Source organism: Ptychodera flava, chromosome 17 (genome assembly GCF_041260155.1).
Source record: "Ptychodera flava strain L36383 chromosome 17, AS_Pfla_20210202, whole genome shotgun sequence".
NCBI lineage: Eukaryota > Metazoa > Hemichordata > Enteropneusta > Ptychoderidae > Ptychodera > Ptychodera flava.
The window spans coordinates 30,923,226-30,943,881 of record NC_091944.1 but is presented as its reverse complement, the minus strand read 5'-3'; the positions used below and the strand labels follow the sequence as shown (position 1 = coordinate 30,943,881).

Sequence of the window (20,656 nt, the reverse complement as noted above, 5' to 3'; positions counted from 1 at the left end):
TTAATCATCATTCTCGTCATCATCAATATCATCGGAGACTGAGGACCCTATGATCTGACGCAAGTTTCTGAAGGAAATTTTTGAAGAATTTTGTAAGTGGAAAATTGTATTTCATCATTAATTGCTTTGAATACGTAAGCTCTTTATTCTTCTGTTTGATTATTTCCAACAAAATATACGTTCAAAGATACACATACGTATGCGTTCTTTTATCCACTCAAAATTACAGGTGCTGCGGACGCTATCCATATTTCACGCAAGTTCAACTCCACTTCAGCTTTGAGTTTTTCCTCGACCAGTGCGCCCTCTATTGGTAGTATAACATTACCAGCGACTGACGTGACGCATTCTGGGTCAAACGGAACTGTGTGACGTCATAGTACAATTTAGACGTCGCCATTGCTTTGTTTTGATCACAACGACGGACCATCACGCGACATAACGTCAGGATTTACTCCTATAGATCATAAAATTTGCTGTACTTAAGAACAACCAGTAATATAAATACTTCATTTTACGATTTTGGTTATTTGACAGCTGAATTTGTCCGTTTTCAACGTTTATTTGGTGAAGAAAAGACACCATGGGAGGTGTATTGGCTTGCGCCGCGGCCCAGGTAAGTGAAACCCTCGTACGGATTTCAAAGATGGTACACACAGCATTTACATATATTTTTAAATAAAACCGTGAAGAGTTTTAGAATTCTTAGATGCATCCCGCGATTTTAGACACAGATACGATCATCATCTTTATCGTGATGTAAAAGAATAATTTCTTTTCGAACATTTGACCTCGAGAAATCATTCAGCCACTTCATACAGTGTCATCCAACACTCCCGAGTCCAGGATGTGTAAATAAGGAAAGAAATATAAACGTTTTAAAATGATATTGGACAAATTCGAAGGTGCATATCGGACAGTAAAAAAAAATAATGTTCGCTTGTAGGTAATCTAATGGAAAAATCAGTAAAACGTTTTGAACGGTTAAATTTATTTTCTCTTTGTGAAGTTGACCTCAAGGATTATCGTGTCAGTCTGTGTCATAATCATCTGACGTCGCCATGACCCGGACTCAGCTGTCCGAGTTTGTGGAAATGAATCATTGAGGGCAAGACATTTGTTTTCAAATACATAGCTGAATGTGTTTGTGCTTTATCCTGAAATATAACGATTGCATTTTCTGAAAATGAAAAGAATTTTTGTCACATTGGATTTAAGAAAATTATAAAAATAATTATTTAAATGGAGATTATCTGTGAAATATTCGAAAAGTAGGCATTACATGTATGGTGTAGGACTTTATAGTGAGATCATTGTATATTGTTGTAAAGCTGAAAAGAAGCTACTCTAAAGAAATGCTCTCATAGAGTATAGCATTGATGAAAATGAATCCCAATGCTTCTACTCTTGAATAAAAAGGACAGTGATGTGTACTCAGTACACCTAAAAGGTCATATGATTGTGGCATGAACAAACCCATGTGTACAAATGCACATGGAAATACATGTATTTCTCTGTGCATTTGTGCATCTGGGTTTGTTTGAACCACGGCCGATTTGAATTCGAGGTTTATCCTAGTATTACATTCACAGCTCATGAACCATTGGCGATTGTACATGCTCATATGAATTTAATGTGATTTCTGTTCTGAATCCAGTGTTCTCCCTAGGCCCTTCAAGCATCACGTCTCCGTGATGCTTGCCTTGATCGCCGTGACGCTTTCTACAATGCCGTGTCGCTTCAGATTTTTCCCGACACCCTTGATTGACAGCCCCACTTGACAGCTCAGTGTATTCATTGGCAAAGGACATCTGCCAAAACTAGCCTTATCAACATCGTTTTTAGTCCTGAATAGACTTTTTCGTTTCGATTGACGAGTTTACATTAATCAATTGACACGTACACAGGTGTTGAAAAAGACCGGACGAGCGGCACATCGGTGCGGCCGCGACTTTGATCATGTGGTTCAAGCGCCGTGAATGGCCGTTTATCAAGTTACGTGGGAGATTACAGTGACGTCGACGCCGTGAAAACGCTGGTGGTCAAAGCTATCGGTCAAAATTGCGACCCTCAAAAAAGGTTTATAAGGCGTCTATACCTGATGACGTTAGTCTACATGAAATCTCCATGGCAGTATTACGAATGCGCATTTGTATTTTAATTATTTTTCTGTTTTTGTTGGTGAGACAAACGGTGAAAGTATCAGAGCAGGAGAACGGTAGAGTTCGTGGGCTGCACACGTTACGTGTGTGTCATATTACTCTACGCTGACTTGACCTAGTTTCTCGATGTTGGGGTCACTGTCATTTTACAAGTTTTTTGGTTAATCGTGCAATCGTTCTTTTGTTTTCTTGTCGTCTTTTTTTTATTTCGCGCAAAGTTTTTAAAATATGAGTTTGGATTAACTTTTTGGTCGCGAAATGATGTCTACAGTGCCATGTGACGTAAACAGGTCAGGCGATTTCCAAGATGGCGGTCGAAGTGTGGGCTTTGAGCGTTTCGCGCTGTTTTCAAGTTCAGGTCTCGTTTCAGGTTCGCTAAGGAGGCAAGTTACTGAAACGACAGGGGTTTCATAAATTTTGGTGACGATCATTCGTGTAAATACGTATGAATTTTCTGTTATGGTAAACCGTAACAGTCCCTCTATTCATTGGGACCGTGACCGTATGTGCTCAAAACCTCGCTGGGGTACACAGCCCTGATTGTGTGGCTTCGTTGCTCTGTATAATTTCGTAAACAAGTGACGCAATGTTTCATCGCAAATGTTTCTCCATGCAATGAGAGTACGAGTTGAATTTTTACAACTGAAGTTGGACTGCTGAAGAAAGCAAGATGTGACCGTTCAGTTTTCATGTATGAAATTATTGCACTTCATGGTGCCACCTGTAAACTTAATTGTTTATTCCCCTGATATGTATGTTCATGCAGCAATGTGTAAGTAAATAAAAGGCATATTAAATGACTACAATTTGCAGTTACTGTTTTATGTGTGTGTATGTAATTAATATATGTTAATGTATGCAAATTAATTATGTAAATTTTATGCAAATTTCCGACATGCTTGCCCTTGATCCTAGGGAGAACACTGTTCTGAATCTGAGTGGTCTTTTGAAGTTGTGTGGAAGCTGTAGTTTGTCATTGAGATGGTGGAAACAATCTCCCCTTTTGACACCTGTCCCACAAAAAATGACAAATCATTCATCTTTGTTGATGAGATGCACATGTAATGGTAGAAGAGCTGCTTCAATTGCGTTTCCCTGTTTATACGCACGAATGTACATTTAATGTAAAGATAGCAAGATGACATATATCTCATCTTCCTTTTTCAATTGAATTAGATGAGATGTCATTTACAATTTGACTGAAATAGAATAAATACAGTGATGTGATGACATGACATGGTAGGCAAATTTGTGTGATTTTCGGTTCATATTTAGATTATGACTACTACACGTACTTGTTAACAAAATCAGTATGAAGCCCTTTGAAAATTATGGCATTTGTATTACATTCTATTCTATTCATTTGTACTGTAGGTGTACACATTGTATCCTGTCATTGCCAGCTTTATCAATTTCAAGGACTCATAGATTATGCTACATGGTTTCCAGAACATGTTTCAATAGTCTGCATAGTAGCCTATTGTTTGTCAGATGACATTTATAGCCTTTGTCAATCAATATTTAAAGTATGACGAATATAGTTCAAATGTGAAGGTTGCACTGTCAAATTTTGAACTTCTCGCACAAATTGAGTTACAATTACTGTCCTGTAAATAGCCAAGTTCTGTTATGGATTTGTATGTTGTTTCTGCTGTGATTTGAGACCATGTCAAAGTGTATGTGTTTTTATGATACACGTATTCCCCTTCAATCCTTTAGAAAGAACCCCTACATGTAAGACACACACAAATGGTTACGTTTTCAAGCAGCTGAATTATGCCAACCTACAGCCCATTAATTCTAAGTGTTGACTGTAAGGGAAACCTTATCAAACTACAAGTAGCCAAAAACTCTACCAATGAAGAATTTTTCTTTCTCTGTCTTACATCAGTTTGTGAAAAGTCTATACAAATGAAAGTAATTTTGCATGTTTTCTTCACCAGGTTGCATGCTGTTTTGGATCAGCAGCCTGTAGTTTATGCTGCGCCTGTTGTCCATCATGCAAGAACTCAACAGCTTCAAGAATCGGCTATTGTGTCCTGCTGCTGCTTGGTGTCATAGTTGCCTGTGTCATGTTAACACCAGTCGTGAGAGACCTGCTGATGTCGGTAAGTCAAAGCAAGAATTTATCCATGCTGCCAGATATTCATGGTTTTATTCTGGTTATTCTCTTAGCTCGTAACTGTGCCTGATCGATAGGGGAAATCAAATGATAGACAAAGTTGCTTCTTCAATTATTGACACTGTCTTGTCTGTGGAGAAGTGTCAAGTTGTTGATGTCACGGTAGAAGCATACTGCATAATATCCTGTTTGATTAAAAAATGCTGTCAGGCATGGATAAATCAGTGTTTAGTATATTGTATTGCAGTCTGTATTCTGAATACAAAGATCACAGATTTAGTGGAAAATAGGCCTGGTGAGAGTAACAGAATCTCACACCCCCAAGGACCTGGGATCAGATTTCTCACACGAGTTTGGGATATTTTGTCTCACACGAGCCGCAGGCGAGTGTGAGACAAAATATCCCCAACGAGTGTGAGAAATCTGATCCCAGGTCCTTGGTGTGTGAGATTCTTTTTCTCACATGACCACAAAATGCGCTTAATTCATATTGGACACGTACAATATTATCAAAAATCGTGACAACTCTGTCGTCTGCCGCTGTACTTTGACCTGCTTACTTTGTAGTTCTAGTCCGTGTGTTACTCGTCGTGCCATTGGATAACATTTTGCGCGTGGAACAAAACAGACTGCTTATCATCCAATCAGAGGTCGTGTAATATTTACTGCAGAGTGTGGGACGGTTTCTGAGAGTGTGGGATCGATTTATCCCACACTTTCGATCCCGCACTCCCAGCAGCAAGGAATGTGAGAAAGATTACGTCATTAATGTGATTGTGCCCTAATGAGGAGTCCTTTAATTTTGTATGACCTTCTCTGTACCAATATATGTGAGTGATTTGCTTTTCCACATCGATATTTTATTCACAATATGAAGTATAGCTACATTGAAATAATTGTAAATTACTGGGAGTAGTACTAGGTGGTGATGCATGGTAGTTACATAGAGAAGTGAGTCATGGTCATGCTTACTACTGTATTATACAGAGTTGTAGATAAGTATTGGCTTGTAGAAAAACAATGGCAGGCATAGATTCTCACTACCACATCGCAAAAAATTATCTGTACCAGTTATTGCGAATTCAAGGGAAATTTATTTCACATGACTGATTTTTCTGTTCTCTACAGATTCCATACTTCTGTACAGCACCCTCCGAAACTGAATGGATCCACGATGGTACACTTGTGTCACAATCAACATGTAATTTACTGGCTGGCTACTCTGCTGTCTACAGGATCTGCTTTGGATATGCCTGTTTCTTCTTCTTGCTGATGGTCATCATGATATATGTGAAAAGTAGCAAAGACCCCAGATCAGCCATACAAAATGGGTCAGTGATCTCATTCTTACATGGTTTGCATACAGCAATCCATTCATTCTCAAATGCTCTTAAGGTAGTATGCGCCTTGAAAGTGAAAGACTTAACTCTTGCTCAAATTTCCTCAGTGAGAATTTCAACTACTCTGTTACCAAATCTAGAACATAAATTAGGGGTCTCTGTGCAAATTTTGATACTTGAGAAACAAATTACCTAACATTTACCGATATTGAAATTCAAAATGGCTAGAATCCTGTGTGAAGTCAACAGGGAAAAATAAAATTTACATTTTTCAAAAGACTAAGATGTCGAAAATCGTTCTTACACCAACAGCTTTAAAATGAGCCCCCACAAGTGGTAGATCAGAAATGAGTTGTAAAAATGAGAGTGCCAGTATCTGTTATAAGGCACATTCTACCTCAATCATTGATGTATTGTATTACTTGTGACATACACATCTCATTTACATGAACCTCCAATACATATAGCACACACAGACTCCTCTATCGTAATGTAGCAAATGCACTCAACTATTCATGTAAATTTATCAACCCTGTCATTACACCTTCAAATATTTGCAAACCTATTTTCAGTGAGCTGATTTTAGAAAGCTGATCATCCAGGTATCATAGATATATAGAAGCTGGGCAGAGAAATATTCTTAAGTGGCACCACAAATCTTTTTCATTGACTGAAATTTTTAGAATTGTATCTTCATGTTTTGTAATATATTGTATCACCTTATAATAGTCTCTGAATCTCTGCGAAATCCAGTATTTGTATTTTCAACTCGAAGACACAGCCCTGAACACTGGATGGCAGACCACTATTTAAAGTCAAAGTGTTTTATGGGTCATGATAAGATAAAATTGTCATCTGCTTAGCATCTGTAAACTCTTGTTAATTTTAAATTTCCGAGAATTTAAAAGTAGTAGCCATGGATCAAATTTGATTGCTTTACTCTTGACCAGCTTGATAAATCTAGCAATGTAGAGCATGCTAGAGCAGCAATATAGCAACAGCTACCATCACACAGAGCGAGCGATATACCCCGGTAGTGTTTGCATGAGTGTCCAAGGCTTCTATTTCATGTACCAGATCATGAGACCCCTGACTTTGCATGAATAACTCATTCCCCAACATCAGGCTTGAAATATAAGATCCCATATTACATATGCATGAGGGTTTGAAAAGGTGTGCTCAGATATTTGATGGCAGATGGAAGACCTCTCTGGAAAAATTTGCATATTTTGGGTAAACAATTACCCCTGCCTGGTGATATGATATGTTCAGCAAAATATATGCAAATCTTTCCGAGAGATGTTGTATACATATCTACTAGCAAATTCTCTCCATTAATATAACCTCTAATTAAAAGCAGAAATGAAATCCAAATTGTCATCGGAGCAGAATATTATGCCATTAGTCCAACTTGACAGAGTAAATCATGGCACTTTGTCTGTCATTTGTTTTCAGATTCTGGGGTTTCAAGTTCCTCATCATTGTAGCTATTATTGTGGCTGCATTCTTCATACCAGATTCCAGTGCATTTGAACAAGGTGAGCCTTTCAGCCTTGCTGACTCTTTGCTTGCTCACATCTGATCATGCTCCTATTAGTGCAGAACAATGTTTCTTGATGAAGCCAGTACACTATATTAAATTTTCGTATTTGTCATTTCTTGGATTCTACGCCATCTATTGATCAATAACAATATTTTTCTTTACTTTTGAAATGTACTTTTGTCAAATATGATTATTCAGTTAATAGGAATTCAAAGTAACAAATCTCTGTCAGTTCCTGTTAAGTTACGATCTGGCCAGAAAAACGTGATTAAGTTGCGTGTAAACTCTTTGTCCATTTCCAGTAATAGTGCAACAGTTCATGATGATGGATGACCTAGCCTTTAAAAATAACCCTAGAATTCTCCCCACAAAATCATCTTCTTTACATGGTCACTTAAATCATGTTGACAGTTATATAGGAAAGCATACACATCTAAAAATGATATCACTATTGATTTTATTGCTGATCACTATAGGGGAGTCTGTGTGGCAGGAAGTCTAAAATAGAAACACCATTCCAACATCTTATGTACATGACAGTTTGGACCCGCCAATCTTAGTGCAAATGAAATAAAAATGTAAATCTATGGTGTGTTTGTCACAGCCTGGATGGTGATTGGTCTGATTGGTGCTTTCATCTTCATCATTATCCAATTGGTCTTGCTGATTGACTTTGCCCATACTTGGAATGAGTCCTGGGTCTCCAAGATGGAAGACGGCGAGAACAAAGGATGGTACTTTGGTGAGTGATCTAGTACCAGTCTTGACACACCAAGAGTTTAAGGTGGCTGGAAAGGCTATTTTTGCACCAATTCTTTTCTCAGAGTTAATGACAAGTTTCAAGTGTTAGAATCAAGATATTTAGTTCAAATTTTCAGGATAACTCCCTTAGTTAATATTTTCTCCAAAGAATATAAAAATTGTATATTTGCAGCCATGATTTTGAAATATGACACCAATCAATATTAAAATTTAAATTTTCATATTTTTTTCTACATATTTGAATTTAATAATAATTGGATAGTATTAATATTACCAAATTAGTTATAAATATGTTGACACTATTTATTGTAAGATTTGTACGGCAGGATTTGTAAATAAAATTTGTTTTTATGATTTTACATGGGTTTATATACCAAAAAATTATTAAAAATTATTTCAAATTTCAAAATTCGATTTTTCAAAAAGTACTTCAAATACAGGAAAATTGTGCCATACATATCTTATCTGTAACCTTGTTAATAGGCTGTAAAAATTCCATGTCCATATCTCATTTCAAAGTTGGATTAAATTGGTATACAATTATGTAGGAAAACTGTTATTCTGTCAAAAATGCTGAAAACAAGCCATATTTGCACCCCTCTCTTGAAGTCATAGAGCAGTTTCTTTGGTTAATCTCACTTTTGACACCTCTTTGACACTCAAAGAATCTAAAAATGCATTTACAATAGCAGTCATTCACTCTGAATGCCAGCACCACCTTGTCAAACTTTCCTGAAAAACAGCAAATAATGACTTTCCCTTTTCAAACATTTTATTAAAAGCTAGGGGACCTCTACCATAGTTAATACATTAAGGACTCCCCAACTTATTCTTATTTCGTCAGTTTTTCAGAAGTTTTAACAGGCTATAACTCTGCAATGCCTTTGTGCCCAAATGTCTAGTTTTTTTTATTCCACAGAGAATGTTGACTACTTTTATATTTTAATAGTTTTGTTGAAATTTATAACTGACGCTCTAGCCTTTCCAACCACCTTAACATAGTCTAGTTAGCGTGATCGGTATAAACACTTCTGCAAACTTGGATAATGGATCAGATCAATGGGTTGCTATGACATCAATTCATCACTTCCTCCTTTGGGGTCTTTTTACGTATATTTGTCACCTCAGTGTTCTAAATCAAAGATCAGTGATGAAGGCGTGTTGGGTCATTCACAGCGCCCTCACAGTTCACAAAAGCAAATGAAAGCTGTGGAGGAAGTCATACATGTAACACTACTTGAAGAGCAGTGTGTGATGCTGTACTGTTCACCATAAAACAGATTAACCGCCATGATGGTACTTGTTTGTGATAATAAGTTTATCCCATGATATCAAATGTGAACTAACAGCAATAATATTATTCATTCCCTTGCAGCATTGCTGACCTTTACCATCCTGTTCTACCTACTGTCCCTAACTGGCATTGTTCTCTTCTATGTCTACTACACCACAGTAAGTGTTTGACAATCCTGCAATATTTCTCCGGAGAGATTGTCCATTGACAAGGACAATGGTGTGTGATTGTTGTTTTCAGATGTGAGATTTTATAATTACTTCACTGTGCAGTATAAGAAACTCAGAAATTTTGTACTTGTGGTATCTTATAACTGGTGTTAAAGGTATACTGTCACCTTTTCCAATTTTGCCACAGTTACCATGGAAAGAGAAAATCTAACCAATCACAGATTTGAAGCGGATGGCCGCTTTTTTAAAAACAGTGCCCTCACATGAGCATTTTGAATACCAACAAACGCCCCTTTGACCATACCGTAATCGTCCGAGTATAAGCCCCCGGTTCGGCAACACTAAACAGCTGTAAAACTAGGGGAGGGGCTTATACTCGAGCAACCCCATGTTATCTGGCATGGGCGCTTAATTTATGCTAATTTTATGCACAATTTTTTTCAACACCACTCGATCTTTCTATCGCTTTCAAAATCGACTTACACATCCAAAGAAATTGATTGTACAATCTCTGAATAAAGAAGTGACATTTTGGTGAAATTTCAGCGTCGAAAAAAACCCAAACTTGAAACAAAGACGTCATGTATGCTGCTGATCAACAGTAATGTGAACAGGCATGCATTGCCCACACGGAAAGGCAACTCAATATTCCAATATCAAACTGTCTACATCTTGTGAAAACAACAACATAGCAGTGAAAATTGTAATAGTTACCGGCAAAAGTCTTCACAAATGAAAGGATAATTGCTTCAAACAGAAGAAACTGCATGTTTCAAGCATGAAAACATCGTGGCCGTGAATGAAAATAAACAATGGCGGACGTGAGTGAGACTATTGTATTTAGGCGACGGGGGTGAGTAGGGTCAAAGAATCAAGATAGTACTGGAAAAACGTGTCATTTTCCTTACGATATTGTCAAGGGAACTCCAGTTTCCCATTGTTTTAACATCTTTTAATGGTTTCTTTATTATTTAAAATTAATTTTACCAAGTTAAATGACCAAATATACTCTCCTAACCTTTCTGTATTTGAGTTACACTAGGGTAGGGGCTTATACAGGGATGTAATGCATTTTCTAAAATCCTCTAAAATCAGTAGGGGGGCTTATACACGAGCAGGGGCTTATACTCGGACGAGTACGGTATATGGGCATATTTACGGGTGACTGTATACCTTTAAGTATTGAACAGGTTTGTACAACAAGCTGTGATACAAACTGATGTACACTTATTAATGCCATCTGTTTCGTTCCTTTCCCAGCCTCATGGATGTTCCTTGAACAAATTCTTCATCAGTTTCAACCTGATCCTTTGTGTGATTGCATCTGTTGTATCCATTCATCCAAAGATACAGGAAGGTAGGTTGAACTCTGTATATCAAAGCTCTGATGGCAAAGCCAGTAGTCTTGTGCCAGATGTATGGACCACAGATAGTTTGCAAATTGACAATGGGATATCAAAACCAGTGTGATATGACCTGAACTTCTGATTTTATGACTGTCTGTATCTACAGTTTGGGCAAACAATATTACTATACGTAAAGAGGGAAGAGTCATGTAAACCCATCATTTTTTTTCAAAAAAAGGAAACATTTACTTTTCAGTGTTTTGTATGTTTTTCTTTGAGGTTTTGCATTATATGAGGATAAGTACATCTTTTAGAGTGAATTGTTGCTATTTAAAATTATCATATCATGGCAGTTTTTTTTGTCTTTTTGTACCAACAGCGCAACCTCGTTCTGGTTTGCTGCAAGCTTCTATCATCACCTTGTACGTGGTCTACCTGACATGGTCTGCAATGTCCAGTGAACCGGACAAAAGTAATTAATGTTCATAAGTTGTAGTGTTAGACCTAGCTACAACCACAGCCCTGAGAGCTTCATGCTAGACCCACTTACCAAAATTTATCTCTCAACTATATCATGCACTCTTACTGTGATCATTGAAAACCAGTACACACTCTTTCATGACTTGAAGAATGCTATGTGCAACAATTGGGAAAGATTTCCCTAAGACTGCTTCCAGCCTTCAGCTTATTCCAGTGGCTTATTTGTTTTAATTGATGCCAACCCGAAACCCAAAGGCAGACTCGACTCTCAACCAGTCCAGGGTTGGACTTTATGAGATTGCTGTCTGAGATGTATCCCAATTAAACTGATATCAAGTATAGGGGTGACAAAGGAAGCCTGGTCCACAACTGTATAACCCATGGTACAATAATTCACTGAAATACTGTATCTTGTCTATTACAGCCTGTAACCCAAGCATAATGGATATCCTACATCCAGATCAAAAGAACATCACATCTGTAACCACCCCTGCTCCTGGCACTGCCGGCAATATTGCCTCCATGGATGCTGAATCTATCATTGGACTTGCCCTCTTCATCCTTTGCGTCCTCTATGCAAGGTAAAAAAAAAGATACTTCTTTGGTTGTCCCAGAAGGCTGTAACAGTCTCCAGGCCAAGCAGAGAATTGAAATGCCTCAAGAGATTGATAGTTTTGAACTGAAAATATGCCTTCTTTTAGCTGTAGACTATTGGGCTAATATAGCCCCTGATGTGTGGTAACCCTAGGTTATGCTCAGCTTCACAGACTGAAACAAATCAAAGGACACCAGGATTTTGTTGGTATTGTACTGTCCACTAAAATTAAAATATTCTGTTTGTACAGTTAGCAACATAAAAGGAAAAAAAAGGGACGGTAAATTGTGTATAATGATGCCAACTCAGCAAAGCTCTCATCCTATTTTGTAAATGAATCAATGTGCATTAAGACTCTTGAAAAAAGCAATGGGTGTTATATCAGTTTAGAGTTGTTGGTGAGTAGGGGAATGACTTATGTAGGGCTGTGCTATGTTTGCTGAAGAAAGATCAGTGTTTGTTTAATTACGTACCCTGGTATCCATGCAAAATCATCACATAATGGATATGTAGAATAAAAAAAACTGCTCTTGCAATTAGGATGTCACTGACCTTGAACCCTCTACTGATTTCTTTCAGTATCCGTACTGCTAACAATGACAACATGAGCAAGTTGACAGGATCCAATGAGGTTAGTATGCATTTTTCTATCACTGTCACATAACGGTTTATATTTTTTACTGTTTATCTGTGTGCTATGTAATCCGTGTACCATGCCTTGCTTGACCAGCATTGTTGCATTATGTTCCTGCTTGTCTGCAAATTTTTATTTTTGGTCACATAGCTGACTCACTGCTCTAACAGCTCAGTAAAATTAATCAATGTCTGTGTCACCCTGAATGTAAGTTCATTTCCTTGGCATCTTCAGAGTGCTTGTAATCACCAAGATTATTCAAAAGTTTATGATAATGGAAGTGCTAGTTTTTGCATCTTGAATAATCAATGCAAAATATGTGTAAAATGTTGTCCAATAAATTATTATGCAATCATTGTTGAGCCATCACTTGTGGAAACAATTGTGCCGTGATGTTTTGTGACAAGATTTCAGGATAGCTTGTGAATTCATTGTCATCTTTCAATCTACAGCATTCATTCCAGTTGATGTCATTTTCCAAGAAATAGTGTATATTCTCCCACTGTTGTGTAATAAATGCTCACAATTATTCCACAATGTCAAAACATGATACTGTTTGCATCCTACTTAAAAATATCCAGGCAGTTGACGCATGGACTAATACTTGCATTTAAGTTGTTTTGACATATAAATACTGCATCTTTAGCATGCTAGTGCCCCCTAACCCATCACTCACGTCGAATCTCTGTTTCTGCCTATGATGTGTACTCTCCCATTCTGCAGTTGACTTCACTTACTTCAGAGGAGGTAAGGGTGAATGCCTGGACACAAAAGTTGTCATTTGCTGTCAACATAGGTCACTGCATCACCTCATGAGGGAAGCCACTGTATCAGTCAGTTTATGTAGACTGAAAAGAAAGGCGGTGTTTGTTCATGCTGTCAGGGACTGTTTTAGTCTGCTTTGCATTGTTTTATTTATGGTGGCTTGACCTCTGAACTTGGAAATAAAGGTCAAAAGGTCAATACAGACGGGTGAATTTTTCAGAAACTGCATTATACTTATTCATTTGTTCGTTTAGTTTCATTATGTGGGGATGGTTTGACAAACAGCAAATTTTGTCTTCTTGAAATAACTATCATTTCAACGCTTTGTTCCTGATTTGGTTAAATTGCATATTTGAATGGTTCAACCTGGAGCAAAAAAATAAACACTCAAAATTCAGCCATGAGGAAGTGGTGACAGGGAAGTAGAAATGGCAATAGAATGTGTAAGATGGTCCAACAGTTGGCTTACTTCATGAGGTTTTGCTTCAAGGAGTGTGAAATTGAAGAAAAAGTAGCAGGGGGTATCTCTGTGCACATTGGAGGAATGGGGGTTATGGTCTGTAGCCAGTATCATCCTAATCTCTGAAGACGTAATGCACTCTGGTCTTGTGTTCACGTTGTGTGTCCTTCACCTCTGCATGCTGTGATTAGTTTAGTTTGTGTGTTATTTTTCTCATGCAATGCTTTCTGTACATCACTACACTGTTCAACTGAATGTCCTCCAAAGACTTGAAAGATTGTGTCAGAGACTGGGCATATCAGCAACTGAGCAGACTGAAAAGGGTTCTCATGTGCAGTAAAAGACAGCTGTGCAGCATGAAAGTTTCACATGATCTTGAAAATATCACACTTACTTTGGACATAATGCCAAAATCTAGCTATGTGGATCATCATACTGCTACACTTTAATTACGTTAATCAAATTCACAGTTCTAAGCAATTCTTTGTGAGTTGGATGTTCAGTTCATCAGTGTAGTCACATCGTGTGAATTCTGGTATAAACAGTTGTGTCATTGTTCACTTTCCTTCCTATCCGCTTGCGTATAGGTCCTACCATTCATTTGAGAACACTGGAAATTATAGCAGCAATTGGATTAATCCCATAATTGTTGATTTTTGTGACTTACTGAATTGTTCTCCAACAGTGGTTGTACCTGTATGCAATGAGAGATGAATACTTCAGTATAGACTTATAACTGTTTTACACATACATTTTTTCTGCCCTCGGACAAAATTTCTTCCCATCATTGTTATCAGTGTGCCCTCTAACTAACAGGATTACATAAAACTTTTGAGTCAATTTGAAAATTTGCTAATTTTTCTTGAGTCACCATTTATTATTTCCTATTCAACTCAAAATTTTCTTGCGTCACACACAATATTTTTTTGCATCATCGCGCGTCATATTGGCTTAGAAGCCCAATATTGCATCAGATGGTTGGTCAGAAGTGTAAATTAATGTTAAGAAACACTAATGTATGATTGAATCGAAAGTATTCTATGTCCTCTAGTGCATTAATCTGATTTCTCCAATGATAACAATAATAGAAGGTACATGTACAAGAATTAAAGTCGGGTGTTTTGTAAAGTCTGTCCCTAGTTATCGTTTCAGAATTTTGTGAGTATCTCACATCCCACAAAGAAGAATAATGAACAAAAATTTCATAAAAATATTTCTCAAATTCTTCTTAACTTTTACAACTTTGGATTAGCAGCTTTTTGTTTTGAACAGGATGTGTACATGTTAGATTAAAATGGTTTTTCAGGTAGTCTGCAAATTGACTAACTAGTCCTTTTGTGCTTTTTTTTTGCTGGAAATCCAACTTCCTGCACAGAAGGTACTGATCGATGAAAAACCAAAAGGTAAGTGTACTATACACAGACTTTGTAGTAAAAAACAGAGACAGAGAATTTAATTTTCAAAGTGTCTTTTCTTTTGTCAATCACAAAAAATACATGTATCAAGTGCTTCATGTCATTCTCACTGGAAAGAAAATACACCTAACAAATACTCATGGAGAAGAGAGATTTGAGAGATGACTCATTAAGGTTATAATATTGCTTCACACAGAAACTATGAGTTCCATCAGAGAGCGGTTCACTAATTCTTACAAAATTGTCATAACATTTGTACTCATCAAGCATGTTGAAATGGTTTATGTCAACATGCAGTTCTGAAAATGCAAGAATTTAGCAGTTTAGACAAATTGTTTATATTCATATCAGCCGGTTGGCACGCACTTTGCAATGCAGTGTATTCCTATCATGTCTACACTCCCTCTATAGGCTGTCACTCTTGTACACCCAGATGTTCTCACTACTGAGTATTTATTGATATCCTATAACATACGGAATTTCCCAAACAAGAAACATACTCATTGATTTGATTCCTTGGGATTAAGTAGGACAGCTTTGAAACAATCTATGATTTGCATAGAAATTTCTGTCATATCCTGATCAGTGTTTAATAGTCATATCACAGGTACTTGTTCAGCCCGCAATCACTCCACAGGTTCAAAGGTTAATCTTCACTTGATCTCTTTGTTGCTCTCACAGCATCCGCTCCCACTGATGATGAAGAATCTAAAGGTCAGCAAGTCTATGATGATGAGGAAGATGCCGTGGCATACAGCTATTCATTCTTCCATTTCATGTTTTTCTTGGCATCTCTCTACATCATGATGACCCTGACTAGCTGGTACAAGTAAGTTCACTCACATTTCTAGTCTGGAGCTCATAATGAACCATTTTATCCCCATTTTCCAGTATATAGGTCCACTCATACAATTGCAAACAGTAGGGGCATACCAAAGTCTGACGGGTAAAGGGAAAGGTTTCTGAAATTTATTGGCCAACAGTTCGTGCCAGATTGTCTTTGGTACTTATTGCTAGATTTCTGTTGTCTTTGTTACTGCTGTACGCCAAACCAATGAAATCGTGTTTTTTCTCTTTTCAGTCCCAGATCCAGCACTGTCTACATATACAACGCCAGCTGGCCTGCCGTGTGGGTGAAGATCTCCTCATCCTGGGTCTGTTTAATCCTCTACATATGGACACTGATTGCACCTATCGTCTTGAGTGGAAGAGACTTCAATTAAAGAACCACAATGTCTCACACATCAGCAGAGAGAGGAAAGAAATTAATAAAGTGTTAACATCGAACCTTAATCTGTGGTAACTTGTGTCTGAGCCGTTTTTGTCATATTTAAGAAACTGCTAGCTGTGGCAAAATGCATTAATTTTATATTCCACATAGGGAAGGTGCATATTTGACCCATATGACATTACATGAGATTTGAAACTAAACCTCTTAATTCTTTGTTCTGACGGGGTTACCATACACATTAATCAGACTGGATTTATTTGAAATGATACTTATTTTTCAATGAACTTACAGATCACTCTACTCTTCAAAAAGATACTTTTGATTTTAGAAGTCTTACTAAATAGCCATCAATATTTTAAATATCAGTGTGTAATTTTGAACTATCGAAAAATATACAAACTATTGGTGACTGTTTTGAAATTGAATTTCTTGTATTTTTGGAGATACTAAAAAGGAGATTTTTCTCAATATGTCAGTCAGTAAAAGGATTAATTTCATTTGTCATGTTTTGTATGTTACCAGATAAAATTTTCTCCTTATTGCTATGGCAAACATAAGTGCATAAAAGTTATGATAAGCTAAAAATAAAATTATATTTCGCCGTTTGTTGACAGAAATTCCTGCAAAGTTTTATGTATTTTACAAGTCAATGTTGTTGTAGTATTGTGTTGCAACAATGAATACGTGTGTTCATCTTTATGACATGTATCTTGATGCTGGCATTCACATGCTGAAGATTCAAAAGATAATGGCTTTTAACCATTAAATGTTCATTTTAAACTCCATCAGTTTAAAGGACATAGTGTAACTCCTTAGACATTAGAACTTGCATTACCCAGTAGTTGTAGCCAATATTGCGGTCAGTTTATCGCTACAAGGAAATTTCCTGCAGTAGCATATTTACCAGTGAGTGATCTGCATTGGTAATGGTTCATAGGCTAGCATAGATCGTAAAACATCTATGATGTTACTTGTCCAACCAATGTGTACAATTCATTAATCAAGCATTGGTTGATGACTATAGTAAAGTCCATCACAAGGCAGAATTGTACTACATGTTTAACTGAGGAAGTTCATTTTTCAAAAGCATATTCCAACACAGCACATTAAACTTGACATCCACCACTGCAGGTAAAGGTAAAAATCTCATTCTGTTTTTCAGTTGCTAGTTGAACATTGTATGTTGATAGTGCAATTAATATAGATATTATGGCAAGCAAACCTAGGACAATGTCCTACAATAGATTGTTACATTTTAATAAACCTACCAGGTACCAGTACATGTTTTCTATTTGCAGTGGTCAATAGAATTTGGGTCAAACAGTATCTATTTTCACATTTTAACAAAATTTAATGTCAGTGGAAAAATTTAATGATTCCTGTAGGTAGAATTCAAAATTTCTCCTAACATGTACTGTAGGTTCAGAATCTTTCAGTAAATCAGTATACTTTGAACAGTCGCATAAAGGCCTAGAACACTGTCACTGTACAAAACTGCTTGTCCATTTTTGATGTCAGACTTGTATCATTTGGCCTTTACGTGCATGGTAGATTTTCAGTACAACACTATTGTGTGTTTACACTCTTGTACAGTGTCCTTGCTAATGCATTGTAACTAGTAACGGTTCACTCATAAGTGTTTCATGTATCAAGATTAAATATTGAACAATTACCTTAGATATTAGTAACTATGTTATGGACATTTCAACATTTACACTGAGGGGGCAAAGGATGGATCTTTGAAAGAAAACCTACTTGAGTGCAGTTTTATTTTTCACGGCCTTTTGATTTTTTAGCTCCGCTGTCAGCGACGCGGAGCTTATCAAATAGGTTGATTTTCCGTCGTCGTCCGTCGTCGTCCGTCGTCCGTCGTCGTCGTCGTCGTCGTCGTCGTCCGTCAACAATTGCCTTCTCCTCTGAAACCGCAAGTCCAATTGCTTTGAAATTTTATATGCGGTTCACTTGGGGTGACCTCACTTAAGTTTGTTCAAATCGTGGTGAAATTTGCATATTTGTATTTTTGGGGCATTTTTTGGTGTTTTTGGTAAAAAAATCTTCTTTTCTCAAACCGCTTGTCCGATTGCTTTGAAATTTAATATGCAGTTTACTTATGGTGACTTCAGTCAGATTTCTTCAAATCGTGGTGAAATTTGCATATTTGTATTTTTAAGGCAATTTTTGTCATTTTTGGTAAAAAAATCTTTAAAAATCTTCTTCTTCAAAACTACCGGTCAGATAGCTTTGAAATTTGGTACATATGTCCCTAGGGATGATCTATTTAAGATTTGTTCAAATTGTGAAGAAATATGCAAATTTGCATTTTTTAAGGCAATTTTTGCCATTTTTGGTCAAAAAATGTATTTCTCAAAAAGTACTGGTCTGATAGTTTTGAAATTTGGTATACAGGTTTCTATAGATGCACTTAGTAATATATATTGAATTTCTGATGAAATCTGTAATTTTGTATTTTTGGGCAATTTTTGCCATTTTTGGTCAAAAAATGTGTATTGCCAAAACTACTCATCTGATAGCTTTGAATTTGGTATAGAGGTTCCTACACATGAACTAAATGATATGTATTGAAATTATGATGAAATCTGCAATTTTGTATTTTTGGGGCAATTTTTGCCATTTTTGGTCAAAAATGTGTATTTCCAAAGTACTCATCTGATAGCTTTGCAATTTAGTATACAGGTTCCTACAGATCACCTTAATGATATTTGTAGAAATTATGATGAAATCTGCGATTTTGTAATTTTGGGGCAATTTTTGCTATTTTTGGTCAAAAAACGTGTTTCTCAAAAAGTACTGGTCTGATAGCTTTGAAATTTGGTATACAGGTTCCTACAGATGAGCTAAGTAATATATATTTAATTTCTCCTGAAATCTGTATTTTGTATTTTTGGGGCAATTTTTGCAATTTTAGGTCAAAAAATGTGTATTTCAACAACTGCTCATCTGATAGCTTTGAAATTTGGTATACAGGTTTCCATAGATGAACTACATGATATTTATTGAAATAATGATGAAATCTGCAATTTTGAATTTTGTGGCAATTTTTCCCATTTTTGGTCAAAATATGTGTTTCTCAAAAAGTACTGGTCTAACAGCTTTGAAATTTGGTATACAGGTTTCTATAGATGAACTCAATTTGATCTTTTGAAATTATGATGAAATCTGCAATTTTATTTTGGGGGGGCAATTGTTGCCATTTTTGGTCAGAAAATTTTATTCTCAAAACACTATTCATCAGATAGCTTTGGTTGACATGTTCCTAGGGATGATCCGATGTGATATATTCAAAGTATGATGAAATCTTCAATTGTGTATTTTTGCAGCTTATTTTAGCCACTTTTTTCTGGCCACTGCATTGAGCTATCAAAGATTTCCTCCTTCTTCATCAACATGTGTCAAAAATAGTTATTCTCTACATAAACACAGCGGAGCTATATCGGCCGCTAGGTCGCTTGATTTTTTTAAAAGAATGTCATTATGTTGCACTGTGGTTACAAATGATGGTACAGTAGCCAAGTGTCAAAAACAAAGGGGGAAATCAAGTATAGTGGATAAAAAGGAATATAGAAAATTTGAAGTCTGTAATTCAAAAGTGAATGATGCATTCACAGATTGAATCTAGGAGTTCACTGCTATACTTGTGACTTTGTAAATTATATATACAAAAAATAAACTGATCTCAAAAAGAACACTTCTGTAATGTCATTTTTTTTTGAGTGTGTAAGATTGATTGCATCTCATGGGTCAGCTTCTGTCAAAGGGGATCTCCATTCTAGTTCTCTGTGTAAGAAACTACTGTATATTCATATGCACGTAAAGAAATTTGTTTTGTGTCCAAGCCGGACACAGTAATATTTGGATACTATCAGACAATAATTGAATCTCCAATCACACCTCTGTTACTGGTGTTTAAATTAATTTCCTCTTCATCGAAGTAGAATGTGAAATGAAAATGTGTGAATGCATTAGGTAAGTTGTAATTTCTGTCTGTGATTGTCACACTTCAACTGTTCAGTCACTTTGTAATGTTGAGGAAAGACATGGCACAAAAGTCATTGAAGAAAAATGTTCATTGCAACCTACCCAGAGTAAGATAAAGCACAACGTATTCACCCTGAATTCCATGTTAAGAATCCATGATGTCGATCAGAAAATAATTTTGGCCAAACTCTGGCGGTGAAAGGTTTCAAGTTATACTGAATCTCAACCAGCAGAGGATGCATTGGTTGAGTGTGCCACCATATGCCAAAGTGCAATTTACTTTGTTTTTATGGGGGGGTTGGTTGTTGGCTACTGACATTGATTTTACTTGCTTAAAAACA

The 20,656-nt window shown here is 36.6% G+C and overlaps 1 protein-coding gene across 3 annotated transcripts; it reads left to right on the top strand.

The window, feature by feature from the left end:
- Nucleotides 1–373: 373 nt before the first annotated feature.
- On the top strand, nt 374–20,023 carry LOC139116040 (serine incorporator 1-like). Of its 3 annotated transcripts, XM_070678537.1 has the most exons (15): nt 382–616; nt 4,106–4,270; nt 5,413–5,615; nt 7,080–7,162; nt 7,772–7,909; nt 9,305–9,381; nt 10,654–10,750; nt 11,119–11,211; nt 11,644–11,800; nt 12,394–12,445; nt 13,172–13,195; nt 15,049–15,076; nt 15,770–15,917; nt 16,170–18,098; nt 19,782–20,023. In XM_070678537.1, the coding sequence occupies exons 1-14, from the start codon at nt 584–586 to the stop codon at nt 16,309–16,311; spliced, it is 1,440 nt and encodes a 479-aa protein (XP_070534638.1). In that variant the 5' UTR covers nt 382–583; the 3' UTR covers nt 16,312–18,098; nt 19,782–20,023. The 3 variants fall into 3 exon arrangements, with proteins under 3 accessions (XP_070534640.1, XP_070534639.1, XP_070534638.1); XM_070678539.1 differs by lacking the exon at nt 13,172–13,195 and having other exon boundaries at nt 374–616; nt 15,052–15,076; XM_070678538.1 differs by lacking the exon at nt 13,172–13,195 and having other exon boundaries at nt 375–616.
- Nucleotides 20,024–20,656: the final 633 nt, after the last annotated feature.

Coding starts and splice junctions, on each gene's coding strand:
- LOC139116040 (XM_070678537.1), top strand. CDS start 584: ATGGGAGGTGTATTGGCTTGCGCCGCGGCCCAG. Junction 4,271..5,412: donor TGAGAGACCTGCTGATGTCG/GTAAGTCAAAGC, acceptor TGTTCTCTACAG/ATTCCATACTTCTGTACAGC. Junction 9,382..10,653: donor TCTATGTCTACTACACCACA/GTAAGTGTTTGA, acceptor TTCCTTTCCCAG/CCTCATGGATGTTCCTTGAA.